The sequence below is a fragment of the Pyrgilauda ruficollis genome, unplaced genomic scaffold, assembly GCF_017590135.1.
Source record: "Pyrgilauda ruficollis isolate IOZ18807 unplaced genomic scaffold, ASM1759013v1 scaffold328, whole genome shotgun sequence".
Lineage (NCBI taxonomy): Eukaryota > Metazoa > Chordata > Aves > Passeriformes > Passeridae > Pyrgilauda > Pyrgilauda ruficollis.
This window is the reverse complement of record NW_024524689.1, coordinates 62,092-88,880: the sequence shown is the minus strand read 5'-3', so window position 1 is coordinate 88,880 and position 26,789 is coordinate 62,092. Positions and strand designations below refer to the sequence as shown.

The 26,789-nt window shown below is 54.8% G+C and overlaps 2 protein-coding genes across 3 annotated transcripts in view; both read right to left on the bottom strand.

Moving 5' to 3' along the window:
• The window catches only part of SRF (serum response factor), a 14,109-nt gene extending 13,868 nt beyond the window's left edge, over positions 1-241 (bottom strand). Inside the window, exon 1 of the mRNA XM_041474532.1 lies at positions 110-241. Within this exon, the coding sequence (XP_041330466.1) occupies positions 110-241 (132 nt within the window). The remainder of the gene's footprint in view (positions 1-109) is intronic.
• Positions 242-5,474: 5,233 nt separating this feature from the next.
• PTK7 (protein tyrosine kinase 7 (inactive)) overlaps positions 5,475-26,789 on the bottom strand; it is a 35,255-nt gene continuing 13,940 nt past the window's right edge. The window contains exons 2-20 of one of the 2 annotated variants that reach the window (XM_041474535.1): positions 17,675-17,968; positions 17,029-17,131; positions 16,330-16,520; positions 15,620-15,767; positions 14,577-14,707; positions 14,064-14,330; positions 13,709-13,842; positions 13,189-13,324; positions 12,957-13,076; positions 12,667-12,816; positions 12,266-12,416; positions 11,776-11,903; positions 11,280-11,492; positions 8,031-8,186; positions 7,616-7,848; positions 6,979-7,059; positions 6,747-6,898; positions 6,494-6,672; positions 5,475-6,312 (exon numbers count right to left, since the gene is read on the bottom strand). In XM_041474535.1, the coding sequence (XP_041330469.1) occupies positions 6,152-6,312; positions 6,494-6,672; positions 6,747-6,898; positions 6,979-7,059; positions 7,616-7,848; positions 8,031-8,186; positions 11,280-11,492; positions 11,776-11,903; positions 12,266-12,416; positions 12,667-12,816; positions 12,957-13,076; positions 13,189-13,324; positions 13,709-13,842; positions 14,064-14,330; positions 14,577-14,707; positions 15,620-15,767; positions 16,330-16,520; positions 17,029-17,131; positions 17,675-17,968 (3,128 nt within the window). In that variant the 3' untranslated portion in view covers positions 5,475-6,151. The remainder of the gene's footprint in view (positions 6,313-6,493; positions 6,673-6,746; positions 6,899-6,978; positions 7,060-7,615; positions 7,849-8,030; positions 8,187-11,279; positions 11,493-11,775; positions 11,904-12,265; positions 12,417-12,666; positions 12,817-12,956; positions 13,077-13,188; positions 13,325-13,708; positions 13,843-14,063; positions 14,331-14,576; positions 14,708-15,619; positions 15,768-16,329; positions 16,521-17,028; positions 17,132-17,674; positions 17,969-26,789) is intronic. The other variant, XM_041474536.1, reaches the window with a different exon arrangement.

Here is a 26,789-nt window from a genome sequence, read left to right as displayed (position 1 = left end):
GTCGGGCCGGGTCAGGCCGGCCCCGCCATGTCCCCGCCGCGCTCCGCGCTCACGGCCCCGCTCCGCCGCCGCCCCCGCCGCGCCGCGCCGCCCCCATATAAAGCGATACAATGTTGCCTTTTATGGCGAAGGCGATCCTTATATGGGGCGAGACGGCGCCCCGTCGGGAGGCGCCATCCCATTGGCTGGCAGCCGTCGAGCGCCGGCGCCCATTGGCCGCCGGTTGGCGTTTGATTTGCATACGGTCGGGCCGCGCTCGCGTCACGCCCGGGTTGGAACACGCAGGGCGGCTCTTAAAGGGACAGCGCTGCCGGCCGAGGCCGCGGGGCGCTCGGGCCGGGCCGGCCCGCGGGCTGCGAACGAGAGCCGGGACACCCCCGCTGCCAGCCCTGCCTCGGGCCCCTTCCCACCGCCAGCTCCGGGCACGGTCCTCGTAAGGGACGCACCACGTGTCTCAAAGAGTGCGTGCCTCGCCATGGTCGGGATCCAGCCAGGAGCGGCTCCGCCACCGCGCCCGGCTCGCCGCGATGGCACAGCTGTTGCTGCAGGCAGCTCCGCAGCCCGGCTGTTGTCACAGCCTGCGGGGACAACGTGCCTCCCTTCGTCTCCGGTGGCTGCAGAGGCACCGGGAGGGCGCGGGGGCCATGTGGGTGCGCAGGGGTGTGCAGGGACAGGACCGAAGCAGATGTGTCCGAAACACGCATTGCTGAAGCTGATCACTGCCCAGCAGAAAAAAGATCTCCCGTTTGAGAGGATGGGCCACAGACACCTTCAAACCCGCGGGGGTGAGGCTGTGGTTCCGTACACGGCCGTCCACGTGGGACAGAGCACAGGTGGGAAGGGGCTCTCCCACCCTGCTGATGCCCATCAGATGGCTCCAAGCCCTTGGCACAGGTCACATCCTCCGTGCAGGTGTGACCCAGGAGCTCCAGAGCAGAGGACAGCCCACACAGGACAACTGTGCAAGGCACGCTGTGTGCGGGTCAGCAAAGGTGCGAGAGGGACGGCACAGCCCAGAGCTCAAAGCTGTGAAGACACAGAATTCTTAGATGGAGTAGGGTGTCTCCCACACCCTGTCCTACAAACAGGAACTGCAACCATGGCAAGAGCCCACCTCTGGTCTGGCCACAGACCCGTTTTGTCTCCTGGGCACCCCGTGGAGGGTTCTGCAGCTCGCGGAGCCCTGTCCATATCTGCCTCATCACTCAGAGGACACGCACGCTCGGCACCAGCCCTCACAGCTGTCCCCCAGCCCAGGGCCAGCCTCCTACAGAGCAAGGGAGTAACTGCAAACCCCAACACCCCCCTCGCTGCCACCACCGCCTCCCCCTCCTCCCGCCAGCCATGCTCCTCCAGTGAGCACACATGCCATTTATAGCTCCCAGCAGGGCTGCTGGAGCTCACATGCCTCCCATCACATGCCCTGGCCACCCTCCCTTGGAGCCGAGCACAAACTACACCTGGCACAGGTGAGACCGAGGCCTCGCCGTGTCCTGCCAGGCTGAGGAAGGGTCAGCAGGACCCTCTGCCTGGCTGGGGGCACCAGTTTGGCTGGGAACAATGAACACATGGAGCTGATGGGCACAGCTGGGGCGCTCTGCCTGCTCAGCGCAAGTGTGCAGTCACTGCAGGTAGCAGGATTTGGTTTTCTCTTGCTCATGGGACAGCTACACACTGCATTCCTGCTTCTCTTCCCTGGGCCTTCCAATTGCAAGGCCTTTTGCTCCCCAAGCTGCAAGAGTGTCTACACAGGCAGAAGGTGAGACCTGGCTCATTCTGGGCTGGCTCATCGCTTCTGCTCCAGTCCTTTCCTTCCCAAGCCTCATCCAGTGGATGCTTTCTGAGATGCCTGTCCTTGTGCTCTGAACAGGCCCAGAGCTTCAGCCTGCCCCAGCTTCCCGGGATGCCAATCTTTCACCAAGGCACTCAGACCACCCTGGAGAGCCAAGCCCTGTCCCCAAGCCACCATCACCCACAGGACACAAGTCACCACCAGCAGGTTTTCCCTCAACCAAACCAGCAGCTGCTGACAGCTGAAAGCAGCTTAAAGCAAGTTTCCAGCCTTCAGGGATTTTCTTATTTACAATCCCCACGTCATAAAATTCCCATTTCTAGCCCTGTTCTTACACAGTTTTAGGGCACAGCACTTGACAGTATGCCTTAACAGTCTCTTACCTGATTTCCCCCAAAGTTCCCTCCAGACAAGCTGCCTGACAGCTCCACGTGAGCACAGACCCTGCTGCCAGCATGACCACAGTCCTCTACATCCCCTTTTCAATCCTCCTCTAGGCCAGTGCAGCAAGTGCTTCTTCACCCTTTTCCAGCTCTTCATCCATATTGCAGCTGGGTGCTGGGGTTGTGATGGTTTCCATCCTCTTCCTGATCCTCCTACTATTGATAGTCCAGCTGCTTTTTCTGACTGCTGTTGAACAGTTAGCTGCTCTTTTTTTAACAGCCAGATCTCTTCTCTGAGCAGTAACAACTAGAACAGAGGTACTGTTACACATGCAAAACTAGGTTATGGCCTTTCTTAACGTGCTTTTTTTTGGTCAACGCAGGTGTAGGAATGGGGCTGCTCCCTGAGGGGTGACCCCACGTCCTCTTGAACAGGTATAAACCCACAGTACCTGAGCAGAGCAGCAACAGGTGGTGCTCAGGGGCCATCCCCAGAGCAAGCCATGGACTAAATCCAGAATCCACTTGGTTGTGAGCTAGAGCCAAAATCCTGACTGGATAATAAGGCTATCACATATACCTAGAAGGCAGGGCTAGAGGCAAGGCCAAAAGAGGAACACCTACAAGCTTGCTTAAAAAAAACCTGAAAGCACAGGCTTGAGCTTAAATGCAGCTCAGGATTGTGGGGAAGTCCCAGGTGAGGCTGCTTAAGACAATTAAGGCCCATTAGTTTCCACACAAGTGCCTGACAGAGCGGCAGCAGAGGAAATCAGAGCAAACCAAGCAGCCCTTCCTCCAGCTGCACAGCACTCATGGACCAGGGTGCTCAAAGGATGCAATGGTGCAAGGGGAATTTGGGTAACTTCAGGGCAAGAGAAAACATCAGGAACTTCCTGATGGAACTGTCTGGTTTGGATGTCTTTATGCTTTAGGGAGTTGTTCACTGGGACTAACATCTGCTTGCTGGTCTCTTACACCGTTCAGCAAATGTTCCACTTTGGTCACAGCTGGCAGCTCTCTAGGACCTGGGCTCTGATGGAGCCATGTGGCTCTTTCTGGCCCTGGATCCTGCACACGGTCTTCTGTAAGGTGTTCCTTCAGTTTGGGCTGAGGCAATTGGATCCCACCTCCTGCAGGGACTCTGATTCCCTGCTCTGCTCCACCACCTTTAGCTGGGACTGCATTTGCTCAGCTTGCTGTTTCAAATTACTTTGGCCAACATCTCTCCCCTCCCCAATGATACAGAATTTTTTCGTGACATCACTCCCAAAAATACCCAATCCCAACCCCCATCATTCTGTACTCTTTGGGTCTGGAGCTTGTCCTAGCTTTGGTGACTTTCCATTTGGGTGTTTCCCTGTAGTCACCAGGTCTTGACTGCATGGCAAACAGGCCATGGAGCCTCCAGGATGTGTTGGGACAAAGCAGAGCCCGCAGTCCTGACACTGCTCACAGAACCAGCTCACTGCAGCCGTGCCAGACCCTCCCACCACATGAAATGCCTGCATGCATAGAGCTGGCAGAATGAGGGTGGTACCCCCAAAATCCTTGGCATCTCTGGTCTCTAGCCATGGCAATGCTGAGATTCTGCTTGGCTAGGCCACCACAAGTGGCTTGGCTGCAGGAATCAGCCCACCGAGTGCAGCGTTCCTCCCTAGAAGGAAGGGCAGCAGAGAGGAAAGTCCACAGGAATGGAATGGATGTGAGAAGTGGAACAAAAGGACATCAAACAACAGCAAATGCACAAGACAGGTCACTTGCAAGCTGGAGAGCACATAAGCAGCACTGCCACAACACGCACACCCTTCAGAAGGGTTGCACTCACACTGGGAGGGACTGGGGAGCAACAAGAGGGACATGAGGCTGCAAGGGGTAGAAGGAAAGGCAAATCCTGATCCCTCTGTCCCCAACAGGTCTGCCCAGCAGGCACAGTGCCACCAGTCCCACGCTGTGGCCAGGCCCTCTGGTCATGGAGGCAGCCAGAGGTCAGGGTGACAGTCACCTGCTGCCAAGCCTACTATGCCAGGGAGCACCAGGTCCAGCCAACCAGCCCTGGTTGTCTTCCTCTAGAGAGGGCCCCAACACCCAGCCACTGCCACAGCTCAGCTTGCCAAGAGACCTTGGCTAGGGGAGAGTCCGTATCTCCCACCTGCAAGTGTTGGAAAAGGGACAAACACCTTTGATAACTGGCAGAGCATTGCCAGCAAACTTTCTTGCACCCAGTTTCCAAGCCTGGACCAAATGTGAGCTCAGGGCCAGCTAGCATATTCCAAGAAATGAGCACTTGACCCCCTCCAGCATCTCCATAACCTCTTTGGGTAGCAGAGGTGGGAAGAGGATTCTGGACCATCCCTGATAAAAGCACAGCCAACTACACTGGGTAGTTCAGGACTTCCCTGGTCCAGGACTGGGTATCTCTGGTGATGATGATGGTGATGGAGATGCCACAGCTTCTCTGGGACTCATACCTTTATTATCCTTGAGGGGAAGCATTTCCCCTAAAACCACAATGAATGTCCCTTGTGCAGCTTATGCCCACTGCCTCCAGTTCAGCCCCATCAGGCCTCCTGCAGAAGCTCAGATCTGTCTATATACCCCCAACCCAGGGCTGTGCAGCCAAGTGAAACTGCTGGTCCCAGTGCCTCACTGTGGCTCCAAGGGACAAGCCCATGCTGGCCTGGGACTGGGGACTTCATGCTGTGGGGACTGGGGCTTCTTGTACACCACATGCACTCCTTTCCTCTCCCAAGAAGAGGTTGCCAGGACCCTGCTGTTGTTCTGGGCCATTAGCACAGAGGAGAGGGCTGCAGACCACATGAGACAGCAGGAAATCCCCCAGGGTACCATCCAGGCCTGGCCCTGCTAGCATCCTGCAAGAAGCAGCAGCTGAAGTGCACAAACCCACAACCCAGTGTGGGCTGTGCAGCTGTCCCAGGCCACAGAGGTGGGTGCACAAACCCAATCAATACCTGAACTGAGGTCAGCCAATCAACATGTCCATGAGTGGTTGTTTGCTTGGAGTCTTGAGGGACATTTTCTCTTGAGAGGGATGTTTTCTCTTGAGACAAGTCCCTCTTGGAGAGCAGCTCATGACTGCCCAGAGAGAGAGTGCTGAGGCGAAGTGCTCCCTCAAAGCACACAGGGCTGGGAACAGCATCCCAGATTCACCTGAGAAGGGGGCAAAGGGGTTAAACACAGCAGACAGATGCCTGAGGAACGAGCCCCAAACCCTTCCCAGGAGCCATGTGGAGGAAAACCGCTATGTGACAGCAGTATTTTACAAAGACAAAAAAAAACCAAAAAAAAAAAGCGCCTTCTTTATTGAGAGCAGCACATAAAAACCCAACAAAACCCAACCCTTCTTGGCTGCAGTACCCTCCACTCAAGCAAACAAACTAACCCACTCTAGGCTGCATTCCAGTAACAGAAATACTATGGTAGGGAGGAGTCAGCGCTCTGGAAGAGGGAGACAGGGGGCTCTGCCCAGAGTCATAAGTACAAAAAAAGGCACAGGGTAACTGGGAAAGGTAGTGAGCTCCTTCATATGCCAGGCACTTTGTGCTCCTGTTGGCTGGCCTGTCCCCATGGGGAAGGGGCAGGCAGGCATGCCTAGCACAGACGGACGGAGAGAGAGCCGGGCCAGGCCGGCAGAGATGGATGTGGTGAGCAGGGACGCCCAAGCTCTCGCCGTGGGAGGGGCAGCTGCGCTCCATCCACACCAGCAGCCTAAGGGCACCGGGCTGAGCAGGCAGGGGGCAGGAGGCAGCAAGGGCTGTCTTTGGGACCCACTGGGGAGGGGGGTGGGGCTGGGATACACTGGCTTGTGCTTTGAGTCCAGCAGCTGCTGATGCTGAGCTGCTCGCTGGCGCATCGGGGTCGGGCTCAGCAAGGGGCTGTGGGAGTGCCAGGGGCGCCCCAGGCACATACACACCCCTGTCCACCCCGCCACATCCTTCACCAGCAAGGGCTGGGGTGCTCAGGCTTTGCTGTCAGCTGGGCTGTCCCCAAGGGTGGTGGCGAGCTCGCTGAAGGAGGGCCGGTCCTTAGGGCTGGGGGCCCAGCAGCGCTGCATCAGCTTGGCCAGGCGCGACGGGCAGCCCTCGGGCTGCGGGAGCTTCGTCTTTCCTGACTGGAGACCTGGCATGAAAGAAAAGTCCAAAGGGCCATTGGCAAGGGGTGTGATCCTCTCTGGGGGATGCAAGGAGAGCAGTTCTCCATGCAGCCAGATCAGCACTGTCATACAGCCCATCCGGCCCCCTTTCCACACGTAAAGCAAGTAGGCCACAATTCCAGGGACAGCACAAGGTACTCCACGCACCTGCTAGGACCTCATCATCTGCCAGTGGAGCATAGGGCATCTCCCCATGCGTGAAGACCTCCCACATGAGCACCCCAAAGGACCACACATCCGACTTAGTGGAGAACTCATCTTCCAGCACAGCCTCAGGTGGCATCCAGCGCAGTGGGATCCAGGCCTGGCGGAAATGGTAGTACTCGCTGCGGGCAGGACAGGCAGGCAGTGAGACTGGGGCCATTTCATCCCCTCCCATTCCCCTGTCAGGATCCCTGACCTGTTGTACACGTCCTTGCTGAGGCTCAGGGACGAGACCTTGACCTGCCTCTGGGCACTGACCAAGCAATTCCTGGCTGCCAAATCCCGGTGCACGAACCTGCCGTTGGAGAGGTGCTCCATGCCCAGGGCCACCTGTGTGCAGAGAGACACCTGACCCCAGGGAGCTGTCAGCACTTGCTGCCCTCCTTAGGGTCCCCAGCCCCAGAGCACTTCCAAAGCTGCATGGTCACCTTATGTTTGGTAGTGAGTGGCTGTGGTTTCAGAGACTCATCTTTGCTCTTGGAGATTCTCAGAAACTGCTTCAGGTCCCCCTGGGAGATAGACAGCGATTCAGAGTCAGCAGCTCTACAAAGTGACCAGGCTCACTGGTCCCTGCAGTGCCTCGATGTGGCAGGCCCACAGATCCTCATCTCCTGATCCATGGTTCCTGCCTGTCCTCCTGGTCCCTGCCTTATTGGCCAAGCCAGGATCTTGTTTCTGGGCCTCAACTGGCTAAGATAAGGGCAAGCAGGCCTGAAACCTCCAGGTTTTTCATGCCCCAAATTTATTTCTCTCCTACAAACTCCAGACTCCTCACAGCCCTTAGCATTCACAGCCATTCTGTGGCAGGGAGTCCCACAACTTAGCCTGTATAGCTGAGTCCAGGACATAAACCAGAAATCAGGAGATTGTAGAGGATAAAGTCACTTGCAGGTCTTGCAGGAGACTCCCATTCCCCTTGAGACCCCTCCAGAGGCTGGGAACAGCAGTAAGCTCAGCCTGGTCTCCTTACACTTTGGCTGCCCTGTGCTGCCAGCCCACTGCCACACTCGCAGGCCCCACTCCCACTGCTGTCACGTCCCTCTTTCCTGCTGGCAGGGCCCTTACCAGGTCCACGTACTCCAGGACCATGTAGTGTGGCTCTGCCTCGCGGCACAGCCCCAGCAGCCGCACCACGTTGGCGTGGTTCAGCTTCCCAAACATCTCTGCCTCCCGTCGGAAGTCCAGCTGCAGCTGCTCATCCCTCGTCTGCAGGCTCTTCACCAGCACCAGAGCTTCACCCTCACCATCTTCTGTGCCTTTGGCCTTGGCCAGGAACACTTCACCAAACTCCCCCCTGCCTGGAAGTGTAGAGAAGCACACGGGAAGGCGGCGTGCATTAGGACAGCAGGTCTGCTTGACATTCCAGGGGCTGCAGGGCCCTCTGTGCCCAGCACATCCTGTTTTCTGGCTGGGACATGCTGGGGTTTCAGCCACAGGTTTCCTGCTGGAGTGGGGACAAGGCCAGGGTGGCCCAGCATACCCAGGGTTGTGATTGTCTGCAGGTTGGAACGTGGAAAGTGCATCTTGTCGGTAGCGCTGTGGCGCTTGCTGGCCCCAGAGCTGCTGCCCAGGCTGGTCAAGGCCACTTCTTCCTGAATCTCTGCTGTCATCTGCCCATTCTGCAGCAAAGCACCGCCTGCCAGGGAAGCACAAACAGCTTCAGCATCCTGCCAGGCCACACAGTGAAAGCTATTCTGGGGCTCAGCTCCTCCTGGGGCTCCGACACTCCAAGCACTCCAGCCCCAGGCAGCAGTGGCCTGGCCTCAGTTTTTGCCCCATCTCTGGCAGCCCAGCAGCCACCCTTGAAATCAGATGCTGAGCAATGGCTTTGGTCCCAGAGCCAGCCAGCCCCATCTGGCCTTGTCCATCCCACTCAGTCATCCCCAAGCAGCGGCTACATCCAAACTACCATTGACAAAACCCTGCAGGACAGCAGCAGGAGATGGGATGGGCGAGGTAGAGGTGGAGCAGATGGACACTGCTCACTATAACCACAGTCTCTTGATACCCAAGAGACTCTCAAGTCTACCTGACACCAGCTGCTGCAGTCTGATGTCCCTGCTCCTTACTCACTTCCCAGCAAGCCTTGGGAATGTCCTTGGAAGCGCTGAACCTGTAAGACCAGACCAGTCTGGATTTTAACTGGCTGGGTTAAAGCAGTGCTAGGAAGCAGTGTCCTTGCAATCAGCCCCAGCAAGCTTTCTGCACAGGGACTTCACTAGAAATCTCCCTAGCACAAACACAAGCCAGAGAACAGGACAAAACGTGATTGCCTTGAGAAAACAGAAAACCCTGCATTTTACAGGCAGCTTGTAGAGAAATGACTGCATAGATGGCAAACCTTGATTTTGAATGTATTTACTGCTTGAATCAGACCTGGTTACTAGGAAGTGGTATTTTCCATAAGATGAAAGCAGGAGCTGGAATTTAAAGCAAGGAACAACCCTGAGCTAGGGTCACTCACACACCTCCAGCATCACTCTGTACTACTCCACTTCAGCTGCTCCCGGAATAAGCACTAGGCAAAAAGCCACACAACAGGAAATTTTTAACAATATCAAGACAACCCAGCACGAGGTAAATCCAACAGGAGTCCCACTGCCTGTAGTTTCCATCACAGGCTGTTGCATCACACAGTGTGTGTACATGCCTGCTTACAATGCACGTGTGCAAGACAGGTACCAGCACATCCTGAGCAGGCCTGGCCACCGTGACAGGGACCATGGCTTTGTCACAGGTAGGACTGGAGCTGTGAACACTGAGATATCCTGACTTAAGAGCCATGGCTACTGACACCTGTCTGCTCTCACATGGTGCAGTAAGATTTGCAAAAATAAAAGCAAAAAACCACCACTTATCCTATAAATCAAAGCTGGATGCTCCTTACACTCTCCCTGCTTTTACACTCATTATCAGCAGGACTGTTTGACCCTGTGCTGTCTGCACACATGACTAATCGTGTCTCAAGACCACAAGCTTGAAGCCAAGAGGATAACACAAGACGACCACTGCAACTGTGCCAAAAAAATCCAGAAGGCTGCAGAGTGAGCGTGCTGCCACTGAGAGACAGCACCAGCAGGCAGCAACAAGAGCCACTTTTGAGAACACACATTCCCATGTTTCACAGAGCCTGGACAAGGCACTTGGTAACAAAGGGACAGGAGGATTCCTTTATGTATCCAGCAGTCCAGAGAAGAACCAAGGGGAAGGAAGCTGCCTGCTTTGCCCACCTGCCTGCAACAGACATGGGAGCATCTCCTGGAGAAACAGACACAGCCATGCTGCCCTAGAGACACTAGCAGAGAAATCAGTCCCCCCAGCCATGAGCCTCCCCAAATGCTATGTCTGTATTCAACAACAAAAAAAAAGCAGCACAGTCAGCCATGGATACTGAGAGCAAGCTCTCCTTACAGAGGATGTGGCACACCAAGGACGTGACCTTGGAAAGTAACTGGGTGGTTAGGAGTGTACTGATCCATAGAAATCCACTGCAAAGATCCACTGCAAGTCCATGGAGAGGTTAAATCTGTCGGGATCGTGAGAGCACTGGAAAAGTCAGCTGGTGGTCAGCCAGGGAGTACTTGTAGGTACTTAGGCAGGTGCTGAAATACTTTGGGTCACCCAGCTAATGAGGGTTTGGGTCACCCAGCAAATGAGGGACCACATCAAAAAAAGGCAAAGAGCCAGATCTTTGAAGACTGTGGTGAATGGAATAACTCCACTAGAGCTCACAGCAAACACAAACCACTTCTCCAGAGAGGCTATGGAAGTACCAAAAAGGAGGAGTGTAGACATCTGGGAAGATGGGTCTGCTTGTAAGAATGAGGACGCACCTGGCAGCTAACCTGGTTCCAAATGCAGGGAATAAGAAGAGGCAAACTCTAGCAGAAAAGAAAAATAATAAAGACAGGTCAAGATAAAAATCTGAGACCATCTCAGAAACAATTGAAAGAAATTCTTTCCTGGGAAGGGGATGCTGGCCAGAGCCTGCTGGCACAGGTGAGCTGTGACTTTTCCACTGAAAGATCTCACAGTGGTGCCAGATGCAGAGCACAAATCTGCTGAGATGCTCCTGCATCCCTGCTCCTAGGAGGTTTCCCACAGCCAGACTTCTCTTCTGGATGTTTGGCTCTGCTCGAAGTGCCAATGCAAGGAGAAAACCAGGAGACAAACCAAGCAGTTATATTTTTCCAGGCCCTCACAGCAAATTGCATGTGATCAGGATGCACAGCTGTGTGCTGGAGAACTGGGAGGGGGAACACCTGCATGTATGGGGAGATCCAGAGAATTAGGGACAGCAAACTCAACTGCACTCCACCACTTACAAGTCCTCACTGGAGATAAGAGAGGGAGTTCAGTGATACACCTTCCCTTCAGCACCAGGAGCTGCTGAACTCTCATTTGAAGAGGCCAGCAGAATACTAGAATTTCATTACATTGCAACAGGGATCCTTCCCTCCCCTGGGACATGTGATCCCACGTGCAGGTGCTGGGATGCAGGAGTGAGACATAACTCAGCAGGCAGAGATGGCACAACGTGAGGCTGGGATTCAGGTTTCACAGTACCTTGCCCATTTCTCACCTGGCAGCAGGTCTCTGCCACCAACCAAAAACCAGAGCGAGAGACCATGGGTCAGGAGTTGTCCTATTCCCGGGGAGCTCCCTGCCCCTCAGCCTCTCCAGCACAGGGACAGGGAGCCAGTAGCGAAGCCCTCACCCTCAGGCGTACCGGCCTCACCGTTCAGACACTCCATTTCAGGCTCCTCGCCCTCTGGGTGCTTCTTCAGCCTCTTGGCTTTTCTCCTCTTCTTACAGTAGAACATCAGCCCCAGCACGATAATAATGTAGGCAACAGCTGCCCCCACTGAGAGCCCAATGGTCTGGATCATCTTGTAGGGTGTGTGGCTGGCAGGTCCCTCATCTTCTTCTGCTGCTGGCTTGTCTGTGAGGCAGAGAGCATCCAACACGTGGGGGTGTGGAGGGATTTCCCAAATCCTGCTCAGGAATGTGCTGGAGGGACGTGAAAAGCCCCCAGCCCCCTACCCGCTGGTGACCACCTCCTCACCCAGCCACAGCACACTGGGCACATCCCACAGCACACTCTGCTGCATTCCAGCGGGGATACTGCTGTGACTACCTGGCAGGCACAACCAGAGCCAGAAGCAGGGCCCAGAACTGCCAGGGATTCCAGGAGGTCATGTCCCAACACTGGGCACCTTCCTTACCTACAACATACAGGAATGCCTCCCGGTGCTTGATGTTGCAGCTGTTGCCAGCGATGCAGGTGTATTTTCCAGAGTCCTCGGAGGTGACGTCGTAAATCACCAAGGAGCCATTGGGCATGATCTGAATCCTGCCAACCACACACACAGAGCTCTTTGCAAACAGCCAAGGGCAGAGGCAGGCTTGAGGCACCTGCAGCCCCACCTCCCCAGAATGCCTCAGCCCCACGTCCCCAGTGCCGTCAGCTTCCATCAGGCTGTGCAAGACTTAAGAACAGATGATTGCAGCTCAATCACAGCTTGGCAGGCTGTGGCAGAAAAGGGAAACCCTGGGGCCAGGAGAGTCCAAGTCCTGGCACGTGGAGTCAATTACGTGCCCACCAAGCTACGAACCCAGGATTGCACCACTGGCACCCTCATACTGGGCAGGGATGAGGGATACTTGGGAATGTCCTGCTGCACCACGTGTCAGTTTGGAATGGAGGCTGTGTACCTGGGCAGGAGTTTCCCAGGATCCAAAATCTTGTCCTTCCCTTTCCACTGGATGTGCGGTACGGGGTCCCCCTCTGCCTGGCACTGGAACATGGCTGTGTGGCCCGGGTACACCGTCGTGTGCTCTGGCTCCAGCTTGAAGGTGACATAAACTGAAGGCAGAGAGGCCGACACGAACGCTGTCAGCTCCTAGGAATGGTGCTAAGCTGCCACAAGGGAGCGCGGCCAGCGTGGTGGCACAGTGGCACGTGCCCTCCCAGGCTGCACGCAAAGAGCTGCCAAAAAACCAGACACTCGAGTGCCGTGGGACACAGCTCGGGATCAGGCCAGACACTGCTTTCTCTGCCACCCAGGCCAAGGCAGCACAGCAGGAAACGCCCCTGCCTGCCACAGAGCCCTCACCTGCTACCACGAGCTGCACGGTGGCACGGATCTCGCCCTGCGGCCTGTTGGAGGCGATGCACGTGTAGTTCCCTGAGTCGCTCCTGCTCACCTTGTGGAAGGACAGGATGCCAGCGTTGTGGCTGACGTGGGATGGCAGGCTGCTCCCATCTGCAGGACACGAGAGGATGGATGCAGCAGTCATGCAGGACGCACGGGGCCACACTGCTGCTTCACCCACACTGGAGGTGGGGCAACGTTCCCGTGGCCTCGGGTCAGAAGCTGGCACACCACAACCAAATCCCCCTGACCTGTCTTAGTCCACTGGATGGTGGGTTTTTCCCGGCCCGTGGCTGAGCAGGACACTGTAACCTCCTTATCAAACTCCATGCACTGCAGGGGCTGAGGTGGCGGGGTGAACTTCAGCTTCTCTGCAACAGACAGAGGAGATGTTTAGGCTCCCTCCCCGCCACAGGAGACCCTGGAGCTGGAGCTATCACACCTGCAGCTACCAGGGAAGGACTTGAGGTGCTGTCAGCATACCCAGCACGTGCACCCGCGCGTATCCCTCGATGCTGCCCGCCGGGGTGCTGCTCACACACTTGTACATGGTCCCGTCGTACACCTCCACGTTGTTAATGCGCAGCGTGCCGTTCTCCGAGATCTCAAAGCGCGAGTCCTGCCCAGAGCGGGGGAAGGAGCGGGGCTGAAATGACGCTGTCCCCAGCCCTAGGATCAGCCCTTGCTTGTGGCACTGCTGACAGTCCGCAAGCCACACCATGCTTCAGATAAACACATCCCTGCTGAGACCCACACGGAGACAAGCTGCGGGGACCTTTTTCTTACCCCTGCCCCAAAAGCACAGGGCTGACTGCCAGAAAAGTGGCAAGAGACAGCCAACCGCGCACCCACACATCAGTAGGATGGAGCTAGTGCCAGGAATATGGCCAAAGTGGGGGTGACAGGGAAGCTGGGCCTAGGAACAAGGTGAGAAACAGCAGCAGCAGAGCAGGTGCCCAGCAGGAGTGCCCATGAGGGGCAGGGGCTTGCCTTGTGGCCTCACCTCAGAAATGGAGACGCCGTTGCGGTACCAGGTGACGGTGGGTTTCAGGGAGGCCTTGCTGAGGCAGTGCAGGTATCCTGGCTTGCTCTCCTCCAGCTGGCTGTCCTTGGGCATCTCCACCCATTTGGGTACCGCTGGGCACGAAGGCAAGGGGTTACACAGAGACACTCACTACCCCTCTGGCCAGCAGCAGTGCAGAACACACAGGCACTCTGCAACCAGCCATGGGGCCCCGCAGCTCAGCCATGAGAGGTGCCTCTCTGTACCAGTGAGGTAATGAGCCACGCTGCTCAGCTCATCCTGACCCCCTGTCCAGCCCCTCTTCTGCTCCCACCCTATTCAGAAAGTTTCCTACTAGCCACAGTGATGCTCAGCTCCTGTTTCTTCTCTCCAGCCTTGTTGGCAGCATGGCACGTGTAGATCCCTGCATCCATCTCAGTGATACTCGTGAAAATGAGCTGCTCTCCCTCTTGGTACACCCTGCCAGCAGTGGGAACTCGTTCCTGGTTTCTCTCCCACCAGACCTGGGGTGTGGGTACGCCTTGTGGGGCAGTGCAGGACACGCGATGCCCCTGGTTTGCTGTCAACACCTTCGGGGAGAAGGGTGCCATGTCTTCGATCTCTGAGAGGAACAAGAGACCACAGGGCTCAAAGAAGGCAAGAACATGCAGCCAACCCACCAACACCATCATTCACAGGGGAGACACCACTTAAAGGTGAGAGCAGACAAACTGTTTTCTCCCCTCATCCAGACAGCAAGGATAAACCATTGCACGTACTGACCCACTGCTATTTGTCACAAAGCTCCAGAGTGGCACTGGAGCTCTGGGACCCACTGCCCACCCTGTCACCAGCCCCAGGACCTCACCTGCCAGCCGCAGAGTTGCCTTCAGCACAAGAGTTTTCCCCCTCTGCCCATGGCCAACGCACTTATAGACACCGGTGCTGCGAGCCCTCACCTGGGTGATCAGCAGGGAGCCATTGGCAAACACGGTGGTCCTGGGCACGTGGGGAGAGGAAGGGCTCAGTGGGCATCTCTGCAGGACATGGCCAGAGCTACAGCACTGAGATGTCCTGCATGAGCCCCTGAAACCAGGAGGGTGCCACGCCAAAGCTTCCCACCACACGTAAACAAGGAGATGGTTGGGACACATTCTTCATGGAGGAAATGAGCTCGTAGAAGTTTTTTTTCTTGGTGAAAAGCTGGCTCCCAACAAAAAATGCATCACCAAGCAGGAGCCAGTTGTGGGAGCACACAGAGCCAGGGGCAGGGGACACAAGGTGGCGCCCGGGGGCTGCCCAGATGGCACTGCTCGCTTTCCAGAGTCTGGAAGAGACACATCCCGGCTCCGGGATCGCTGTCCCTGCCCTGCAGACTGCCCCATGCTTAGGCTGCCTGGGGCTTAGAAACACTCCTGGCTCTGGGGATCACCATGCACTTGGATATAGAAGTGCAAGAGAGCCATGGGCTGTGCAGATGTTGGGAGCTGGGAGGTGTTCCCAAGTCTGGGGATCACCGTGTGTTGGCATCTAGCACTGGGACACATCCCTGACTGTCAACTGCCCCAAGTGGGTGTCTGGAGCTTGAGCTTCCCTGGCTCCATAGAATCACCACATCTGGGGCTGAGAGACATCCCTAAATGTGGGGTTATCATGCACAGGCATCTAGAAATGACAGTCCCACAGATTTGTGCGAGGACAAACTGCTCCCTGAGTCCTGTTCAGGTAAATGCCATGCACGAGCACCACGTCCCTGCTAAACCTAAGCCAGCCAAGCTGAGAAACCAATCCCCATAACCACTCTGATGCTGCATGCTTGCCCTCATGTACAGACAGGCTTTGACCTCTCTCTTCTGGAACACAGTGCCCCTCTCCTCCCAGCCCTGCCCACATCACTGGGGTCCCTATTACTTGGATCTGTTGGTGACAGGGTTGTCTTCAAAGAGCCATTCCTGCGTGGGAGGGGGCACAGCTGCAAACTGGCAGTCAAACATGGCCTCTTCGTTCTTGGTCACGATGAGGTCCCGCGGGACGATCACTGCCTGAGGAAAGCTCTCGTCTGCAATGGCAGAGACCACAGGAGGGTGAGAGGGACAGAGGGGCCTGTGGTGTCCCCACACCAGTGCTCTGGGAAAAGCTCAAAGAAGAGCTGGGTGTGCCCTGCAGGCCCAAAGCAGGCAAATGTGCCAGCACAGCTGGAGTTAGGGACTCAGAGCCCAGGACTGCATGTGGGAGCTGCTCAGAAGGGGAAAACCCCTCCTGTTTCCAGCAAGGCCCTGAGCACCCTGGCTCCTAGTGAACAGATCAAAGCTGACACTGGACAGCAAAATTCCCCTGTCCAGTTCCAAATACTCCTCTAATGTCAACAATTCCTGTCCTCCTTAGGTCTTGCCTCCAGAGGCCAACAGGGCATCTACTCACATGGCAATGACATTAGCAAAACCAGAAGCACCTACAGCCTCCAGGGTGCTCCATTACAAAAGAAGACAGCATAAATCTGCTCCAGAAAGAGCAGAGGCAAAAAAGGGGCAAATTAACACACACAGACAGGGCTGGGCTCCAGGCTGGCCAGGATTCGTTGGCTCTGAGCAGGGCAGTGTGACAGCTGGGACACAACTCACCGATGACATTGAGCGTGAAGTTGTTGTGGCTGCAGACGGAGCCGACGGCGCTGCGGGCGCAGCAGTAGTAGAGCCCGTCGTCATCGGGGCTGGCGCTCTGCAGGGTCAGCGTGCGCTCCTTGTTGCTGACAGAGTAGGTGCTGTGGCTGTCCGGGAGGGGGCTACCATCCCGAAACCACTGCCACGTGGGGCTGCAAGACAGGGGCGAGCGGGTGACCAGGGGCACGGCACCGTCAGGGCTGCCCCGAGAGCGGGTGTGCGGAGGAGACAGCCCAGAGATGGCCCATTTCCCTGGCTCTCCGTCCCCGCTGCCGGCCCCGACACAGACACGAAGCCATGAGACATGCAGCCAAAGTGGACGGGACACGACTGGGAAGCGACGGAGAGTGACTGCAGCACACCAAGCAGCTCAGCAACTGGACTGTGACAGCCCATCCTTACTGTGCTCCTCGCTACGCGGCTCTGGGGAAGCCGTTTGCCTTCTCCCACGGCGCTCAGCACAGGCTCAATCCTGCCTTTCGCCTTCCCTGACTCTACTGAATTCTTGCGGGAGAGAGGAGGGGAGGTGGGGGAGGAGCAGAAAGAAAAAGGTGGCGGGGAAGAGGGAGGGGGATAGAGAGAGAGAGAGAGAAAGAGAGACCACACAGCCAAGGTGCAGGGGCCCCTGGCAGGGTCCACTCCTCAGGAGGCAACCCTTACCGTGGGTGGCCATCGATGTGACACCGCAGCACCACTGTGGAGGAGGGCTGGATCTCAGCTACGCTGGCCGGCTGCTTCAGAACCACACTGCCTGTCTCAATCCCTGTGGGATCAAAGAATACCAACACAGCTGGCTCTCCAAACCTACAGAGCCCAGGTGGTGGTTATTGGTGACTCACCGATAACCAGGAGGCAGCAAGGGTACAAGCATGCTTAGAGATACAAATGCCCTCAAGCCAGTGTGGAGTAAAGAGATACCCACACTGCAGAGATCCCACTTTGCCCTATGTAGCTGTTCTTTGAGGGTTAAGATGAGTTCTGAAAGGACCTGCAGTGCCCAGGACACACTTGCTGCAGCAATGTCCCAGTTTCATACGAACAAAGAGGAAAAGCAGCAGGAGAAAGCATCTCTGACAGCCTCAGGGACACCAGAAGACACAAGAGGACTACAGGGCAGGATGGACATGGCAGCTGGAGAGCAATCCTACTTGAGCAGCCCAAACCATCCAATCCCTGTCTGACCCACACAAGCATTAGCAGACAGCCTGGAAAAACTATTTCCAGCCTAAAGAGAATGCTTTTCCCCGTGCACCATGGGCAGCCCCGGGCTGTGGTGTGTCCCCAGCCGCCTTCGCCCCACACTCACACTTGATGTTGAAGGACGCGTTGGCCGTGCGTGCCTCCTCCCCGGTGAGCACGTTCCTCGCCAGGCACTGGAAGACCCCGGCATCCCGGTGCCGATCCACGGCAGCAAACTGGAGGTTGCTGCCTTCCTTGAAGCGCTGCTCCGTGTCCTGAACGGGAAGGCCGTTCTGCAGCCATTGGAACTCCACGTCCGCCGGCTCCTTCACCTCGCAGCGGAGGATGGCGCTGCGGCCGTGCAGGGCATCCTGGGAGTACGGCTCTTTTGTGAAAAGAATGCTTGCCTGGGTCCCCACGGCTGCAAGACAGAAAAGGGAGGGCATGTTTAGAGCAAGGGAAGCAGAAGAATGGCTCAGGTAAGCATGTGTCATTCTCAAGGGTCTCCAGACAGTCAGAGCCATGTTAGGAGAAACACAGCTCAAAGCACATCTGTCAAAGCTCATTCAGAGTTTTAACAGACCTGTGCCTGGATGCCAGCACAGCTGCTTTAAGCAATCACTGGAACAGGGCTGCCTGAGCTTGCCACAGCCAAGGAGGGCCCTCTGCTCCCTGGGGACAGGGGCATTAAGAGAGCTCCCATGACCCACTACAGAGTCACACTTCCAGCCTGAACAGAAAGGTGTCTTGCAATGTATGAGCCAGGAAGGCAGTCACCAAAGCCCTGGAGAGCAAGCAGCTTCCTGGGCAATTACAGTGTTTCTTGGAATGCTTCTTGTCCTGTTTTTTGGGATGCGTCCTAAGTTCCAGCCTTGCATCAAGATTGTCCCTGACCAGAAACACTCACAGACTGTTTCTAGGTTTTCCTCAAAGTCCCTCTCTTCGGGACTATGTCTCTGACTCACCTCCACATTGCCAGCAATTACCCAGAGAAACGCTGGTGTGGAACAAGGATTATCTATGGGAATAAACACAGCAGCTGCTGGAACACAGCACAAGAGGATGCAACAGGGACACCACAAACTTGCGCTGGTGACTCAGCCCACTCGCAAGTAGAAGCGGAAACAATAAATTGCAATAGCTGTCCTCGGGGTCTGGTAGTGGCCCGAGGGGCTGGAGGCATCTCTCCACAGAGATGGAAACCCCAAAGAGCCCTCCTTGACACACTAATGCCCATCCAAGAGCTCGGGCAGAGTGCTTCCCTGGGCAGTGCTTGGCATGGTTGCTGAGGGACCTCTGACACATTCCCAAATCTGGCTGCTGCCTGCCCACAGCCAGCCTGCAGGCGCTCTGCTCTGGTTACCAGCTGGAAAAGCAAGGGAAGCAAACAAAAGGCAATTCAGCACATGAGGATGGCTCTTGGACTCTGTTAGCAACACCATGCTCTGCAGGGAAAGGGGCCAAGCCAGGCAGATTTTGAGCTTCTTAGAATGGAGACGAACAAGAGCGTGGTCAAAACAGTGTGCTCCGACCCCTGCAAGAGGAACAGCCTCAGAAAGGGGTTGCCTGGATAAGTTACATGAGCAGTATCAAAGTCCAGATGAGAGGCAGCTCCTCTTTGGACACTCAGCCACATCCTCCTACCCGGCATTTGTATGAAAGCCTGGTGAAGGGATACGATTTGACAACACATCTCAGTCAGACAGAGCAAGGGATAAGGAATCCCTTTCCAAAAGAGACCTTTTGAAGACCATCAAATTCCAGGAAGCCACAAGAGCCCTTCCCATGCTGGAAAGCCTTTGGAGCCTGCTACACAGCACAGGGGCCAAGGCAATGCTGCTTATGGGCACCCAGTGTCAGCCACACATTTCCTGCAGTGCTGGTCTGTGCTCCCCACTCACAGCAGCAGCAAGGCACTGACACAGGCACTCAAACAGGGCTTCACACATGTTCCAAACACATCAGCCAGGATCAGGGGCTGGATTTTGCAGAGACCCTTCTGTCACTGAATTCCCAACTGAATTTCCTCTGATCCCAGAGCTGTGAACTCTGAATTTGGCTGTCCTGACTTCTGCAGCAGAACAGCCAGCTCCATGCATTTCTCTGGAACCTGTTGATGGTCCTGTTTCCCTGGGTCTCATACTGAGCCAAGTGCCACCAACATGCTGTGCTCCAAGGGTCAGCATGTCCAGTGAAGTCTCCATGGGCAGCTGCCATGCACTCCCCTAAAGGCAGGAACTATCCATCAGTCTGTGACAGCTGTCTCACACACCCGAGATGAACTCACGCCTCAAGGTGATACAACGTGCAGGAGCATGTGTCACATCAGATCTGTCCCCACTCAGCAAGGCAGCAACCACCCAAACTCACTCAAACACAGCCACTGCCTAAAAGCACCAGAACATCAGGAGCTGAGCTCATGCCACAGCAGGCTGCTGGGTCAAACGGGCAGGAGGAAAGGGGAACAGAGCAGTCAGATCCACTCAGGTTTGAACCTACAGGACCCAGGTCTGCTATGTTCCCCAGACATGCCTCAGGACACCAGGCACACATCCATCAAACCACAGCTGTATGGCACAAAGCACGTGCGATGTGGCAGGGTACACAAAGTCATGCAGGAGATGGGTTTGTTCTGCTCCTGCAGTGCCAGCCTACTGATCATGCTAGTGCTGGAGTTTGTGATGAGACACCTCTCTCTGAAGGTGCAGACCATTAGGCTGTTAAGATGTTATATTTTAAATTACACGCACTTCTAGCATTAAATCATTGGCATTACCAATGTAACAGAGCTGCTTTCAGCCCATCACTGAGAGCACAAGTGCACTTTACTCAGCACTGATCATCTGAGAGCTTCAGCTGCCTCATCACAACCATCCTGCTGCTTCACCATGCCCACGTCCAGGGAGGGGGACACGGCTCTGTGGACAGAGGACATGATGGTGACTTGGCACAAGTCTCACACAGGAAGCAGGGATTTTACCAGGTGTCAGGAAACACTGGGATCCAGCTCCCTGGTGAAACAGGATGAATTATTCAAGTTGTTGTTTTCCATGCTGGGGAAATGGACACAACCTTTTCAGCTCAAGCAAGATGCCTGTGATGAACACCTCATGAGTGTTCATCACAGGCATCACACAGGTGTGTGGGATAAATAAATGTTAAACTGGGAAAAATAAACGTTAAAGTGCAGCAAGAGCCACAAACTTGTGTTTTGTTTTGACAATAGCATCCAAGATACCATTGGTGAACTGGCTACACATGCTGGAAAACATTGTCCCAACCATATATCACATTTGGGCTGCAACGAAAGACCAGGAGCACCTACATGTGGCCCAGAGGAATCCTCCTTGAGTTTTGGGGTGCAAGACATCAGAAGCCCAGAGGTGGACACAGCTTTTCACAGTACTTCAATCCAGAGCACCAGGGCCCAGTGTTTGGAGATGGGAACTGCTGCACAGCCCTGGCCCCGGAAAAGGCTGCAGCCAGCAGGGTCCATGCATCCCCTCCACCTCCTGGGCTTTTGGGACAGAGGCTCAAGGAAGCTGTCTAAGGAGAGGGTTGCTCTGTGGGATACCATTATGCTGGAGTTTGTGTAAAACCTGAACAAAGCCAACAATCTCCCACGGTGCTGAATAAAGAAGAAAATGACTTTGTTTGTTCCACTCAGCAGCTGCAGGACCTCCCAGCTCTCCTGTGTGGCACAGCCATGGCCACGTGTGGCTCAGCCACTGGAGGCCACCTCAGAGGAGAGAGCAAAGGCAACCCCAGCTCACACTGGACACCTTCCCAAAAACTTCTGCTGTGGTTTCATGAGCTCATCTGGGCTGGGACACATTGCTGGGAGCTGCTGAACAAAGCAAAACGATTCCCTTAGTGGGAGTCACCTCAAAAACTATCCAGCAATGCCACATCAGCCTTAGCAAGACAGAGCCAGTGCAGAGCAATCCCCCAGCAACACAGCTGGGCCAGCCATGGTCCTGCAAAGCCAACGGCAGCATGGAGCAGTCCCAAATGTGTGTGCTGGCAAACATCCGGCCTCTGCAGATGCATGTGACACAAGCCACCCCTGGCTGGGAGAAAAAGAAACCCTCCACACATGTTTCTGGACTAAAACAGTCTCAACTGTGGCTACAGAAAGCTTTTCAGGAAATCTTCAGCCAGATTAGATAAACATGTTTGAAATGCAGCACACTTGAAAACAGCCAGTGGTGTGCTACCCAAAGGATACTTAATTGAAATGCAAAACCCTCCTGTTGAGGCAATAGATAAAGGTTAAGTGAATTGTGTAGGGAGGTTGAATTGGTACCTACAGGTCCTCAGGGTATCATTCCCACACACCACAAGGCAAATCATCTGCAGGGAGGGGACATAGACTAGTAGGATGCACAAGGATGGAGTGCAGGCTCAGATCCCATCCTGCCTCTGAGATCATCCTTCAGGCAAAGATCTGAGTGCAGGACACAGCATCCTCCAGGCAGCGGTACCCTCTGCTCAAAACTAATTTCATTTTTTTAGGAAGGCAAATAGCAGCTTCCCAGGAAAAACAGTGGCACTAATATACCTGCATTACCAGTTCTAGCTTCTAACAAGTGTATCTCAATTCACTTTTTTGTCTTGGGATGTTCCCAGGACCCAGCCATTGCTGGACTCCAGCCTGAGCATATGCAGAGCATTTCAGGGTGACAAATAAAATCAACAAAGCCATATCCAGGACAGACTTCTGAGCAACTCTGTGAAGTCAGTCACTGCTGTCTAAGCTCTTGCAGAGTAAGTTTTCCATCCTGTGGGATTGCCAGGAAGCAAAGAACTCTGGTAAAGGACACCCAGCCCTATGGTAGCCAACCCCCTCAAAGGCTGCCACAGCATTAATGCAGTGATGTGGCAGCGGACTCAGCATGGACTGGGAATGTCTTTGGGACTATTCTCCAGAGCTAGAAGTGCTAACTAAAATTCACTGCTTCAATGCCTCAGTGCCAGTTCCATAGGCTCACCTGGGGGCACTCCAGCAGCCCAACACCATCTGGGTGCTGCAGAGCAACTGTGCAAGCTGAGGAGACCAGGCAGCACATCTCCTGCCCTGCTGGACAGGCCAGGCTGCTTACATCTTGAAACAATCCGAAAATCACGGTCTCCTCGCCTAACGACATCGCTTGGGAATGCGGCCTCAACCACAAAGCCTTCAGCTGCTGCACAGCCTCAGATTCCTGCTGAGTCCACAGTCACCTCTCTCACCTACAGCCCTGCTGGGGGAGCAACAGGCAAGGCAGCTGGAAGCACAATGCAGGGCTCCACATCCCCAGCCCTGTGGGAGACCCATGCTTCCATCCACCCCAAAATGCCCACATCCATGTAGAGCTCCTGGGCACCAGCTCCTCCGAACTAAAAGAGCTCTGGACAAAGGACAGAAAGGGAAAAGGAGAGGATCCATTTCACTGCGTACCCAAGAGTTTTACCAATCTCTGAGACACCACAGGATATGAGTAATCCCAAAGCTGCTTGCAACCAAACCAGGAGCTGAAAGCATGGGAATGGGATTCAGGAGAGGGCTTTGTGCAAGTATAAGGTTTCCTGCTTGGAAAGCAAGCCCAGCACTGTGGTGCTTCTGCAGCTTGTAGCCCAGCCCCATTCTCCAGCCAGGCCCCAGGAGCATTATTCTGCAGACTTGCTTCCAGGAGCACTTCAGCAAAATTCACCCTGGGTCGGCTCAGCCAGATGTGCAAGCCAATTTCTTTAATGCTCTGCACCTGGAACAGCAGTTTAGAGGCGCTGCAATTCATCTCCAGTGCCCAGGACAGCAAAGCGCAGAGCACCCAAACTGCATCCATCCTTTCTCCCCAAAAGGGAGCCATCCTCTTCCTCTTCTTCCCTGCCAGCAGGAGGCCTTGGACCTACCCCAGCTATGGAGGGGGAAAACCTGGCTTAGAAGAAACAAAACTAAGACCCAGAAGTGCCAAGATGTGATGGAAGCAGTCAGCTGCAAAAACTGGCCCAGCCAGCTGTTCTGGCAGAGGACATGACTGGCCAGCATCTGTTTGGCCTCTCAAAGCAGAGTGGACCTCACATGCTCCCAGGTCAGAGCAAGGAGCTCACAGCTGTCCTGGCTCCACCACGGAACCAGCTCTTCCTGGGGCTGCACAATGGGTGTGCAAATCTCAGACCTGAGGCAGGAGCTGAATGTATTTACACCACCAGCTCAGCACTGAAGGAGACCAAGAGCTTTGTAACACACTGCTAAATGTTTGTTCCCTGTCCATCTTCATTCATAGCTAGCAAAGATGCCATGTTCCCTGGGAAGGCACTGCTGCAGCACACAGCTGGGACGCCTGCTCCCCCTGGCTCCCCAAACCTGCAGGGCCCTTTGCAGCACCCCAGGAGCACAGCAGTTCACTAAGGGAAGGCCCTGGGCCCCTTGCAGCAACCACACAAAGCACTTTGTTGCAGAATGGAGTCCAGGGATACAGCTGGGAGAGAGCAAGCTGAGATGGCCAGAGATGCTCCAGTCCTCACCACTAACTTGAGGTGAACAGCAGGAGTAGCCTAAATCTATCCCCAGGCTGCAGAACTTCAGATTCAGACTGAAAGACCAGGATTAAGAGACCCTTTCACCAGTTTTAAATTCAGCTACTAACTCTGGATGTGCCAGCTAACTAACAGACCTCAGCAAAGCAAGGTGGCAGCAACAGCTTTTAGACCCCTCAGAATCCATTCTCAATACATGACCACCCCACCATATCCACACTGTGACCTTTATGCTTCTGCCCCTGCACTGCTCAGACCACTGAAGAAACAAAGCCCCTGCAATTTGTCCAGCAGCAAGACAGGCTATTGCTCTTTGATGAGAAACCACTAAGGAAAATGAGGATTTGGATGAGCTAATGCACTCATTCCCAGCTCTGTAAACCTGTAACAAGGCAAGGCAGACACAGGCAGAGCTGCCACTGCATCCCCCAGCAGCATGTTTAGCTGCTGCTAACCCCAAGCAAAACCAACAAACCAGAACCACAAATTGGCTCCCTGCAAGCCCAGGGGCAGAGCTAGGGGCCACAAGAAAGGCAGTCCCCAAAGGAAAAAGAGCAGAAGAGACTGAGAAGCTCAGGTCCCATGTCCCAAACACAGGACTGATTTATCACCTACTCTCTGAGAAAGACATCAGGTCACATTTTCAGAAAAGACCATGACTTGTGCTCCATCCCCAGGCCACAAAAAGCACAGCAGGGATGGTGTTAGGGCTTGGGGTCCTGGCCTCTCACAGGTTTCAATATCACACTCTCAGAAAGCATTATCAAACAGGTCTTGTCTTTAGGAGCAACTCAAACATCACTGTCTGCAGGCAGCAATTGCTTCAGTTGCCAAGTCCTCGGGAATGGCTCCAGCACTTAGGCTTTGCTTTTAGTCACTCTTGGATCAAAGAGCAGCAAACCCTGCGTTCAAGCCCTGGCTTGCTTCCAAAGGCTGGGCAATGAAATCACTGAGCTAGAGCATCCTGAGCTTGCTGGTCCAGAGGACTTGACAAGCCCTCTGTCAGAACAAGGCTCCACAGCCTGCAGGCAGGTTTAACTCCTCATGTGCTGCGTGTGCGCTGCTCAGCAGCAGCTCAGCCCACGCAGCCTTGGCAGCACTTCCCACAAGGGAGAAACACTCAAGACACCGAAGTGCTGCTAATGCTCAGGACTGCAACTCTCACGACAGCCTCTTCTTCCTGCTGCAGCCAGGCACAGCTTGCACAGTCCCTCTGCCCACATGCTACCTAGGGCCCAATGGGCTTGAAATATCTCTCCTGTTCTCCCACATCCCCATCCACAATTGTCATCCTAAGCTATTAGCAGCACTTTGCTTGCCTGCAGTGCCTGGGCTCCTTCCAACCCAGCCTTCACTGCAAACAGCCACATCTCCAGAGCAGCAAGCCAGCCCTCTCCAGACCAGCAGAGCCACAAAGAGCAGCAGGCAGTAAAACCACTCACCTGGCCTCCTGTCCTGTCCTCTCTGCCACCACTGGATCAGCCAAGCACTTCGTACCTTATCCCATCTTCTGCTCCCCATCCGCTGCAGCCCCCAGGACACAGAGTGCCAGAGAGCAAGCAATGCACACCAGCATCTGCTCTTTGTCCCTGCGAGGCTCTCAGTGAGCACAGGGCCCCATACAGACCTCCCATTCATGTCTCCAGCAAGCCATGTGTTTCCTGGCACAGCTCGTTACGAACACGCTCATATAAAAGCAGATTTTTGGCATGCCAGAACAGGGAACGACACATGGGTCAGCTTTTGCTCCCCTCCTGGTCACAAGCACAGAGCCAGCAGGCTCACTTGCACCAGCTGAAGCCATAGAAGCAAGCAAGGAAAATCATGAATGCTCAGTAACGTGAGCAAAGCCCCCTGCCTCCTGGGCAGGCCCCTAGAGCCACAAAAAGCAGCTGCTGGGAGCATGCCTGCTCCACTCACAGGCTCTTCCCTGCTTAGCAGATACTGCTGGAACAGCAGCCAAGCCAAACACCCAGAGATATTTTGCATCTCCAAATTATTTCCAGCTAGCGTGATCCTCCATGCGAGAGGTTCCAGTGGAGAAAGCCTCTCAGATGGGCAGGCCTGCAATAAACCACCAGGCCAGATGGAAATGGTTTGAGTCAGGCAAGGGGCTCTGAACACAGCGAGCAGCACATCTGGAAAGTCTTTGGGCACTCATCATATAAGGTTTTTAAAACTACATCTTTTCCCATTCCAGTTAAAGTAAAATCAAAAACTCACTCTGCACCCAGGAAAGCAATCATGGGCACAAAGCAGCATTTCCAAGAAATGCTCTGCTAGAGTGGCTTTGGCTTCATGAGGCAGGAGAAACTGGACCAGTACCTAGGAGCTCCAGGTCCTACTGTAGTGGATCTAGACGACTGGGAACTTGGGGAAACATCATCTATTTGCCCTACAATTGTATCACACACCTGGATCCAGCAGCTCTGCTGTGAGAGTGTGGGTCTGCCCAGATGGCCACTGAACCTCTGCCTTTGTGGCAGTTCACTCCAGATTTGCAAGAGACATGATGCCTGCACACCACCACTGAGCTCACTCCAGGTGAGCCACCGCACCTCTCTCTACTGCTTTCTGTGTGGAACGCAACCAAGCAAATACTGAGAAACCAATTCTGCCCTTCAAACAAAGCTTTAGAATGGAAAAAAAAAAAAAAAAAAAAAAAAAAAAAAAAAAAAAAAAAAAAAAAAAAAAAAAAAAAAAAAAAAAAAAACCAACCAACA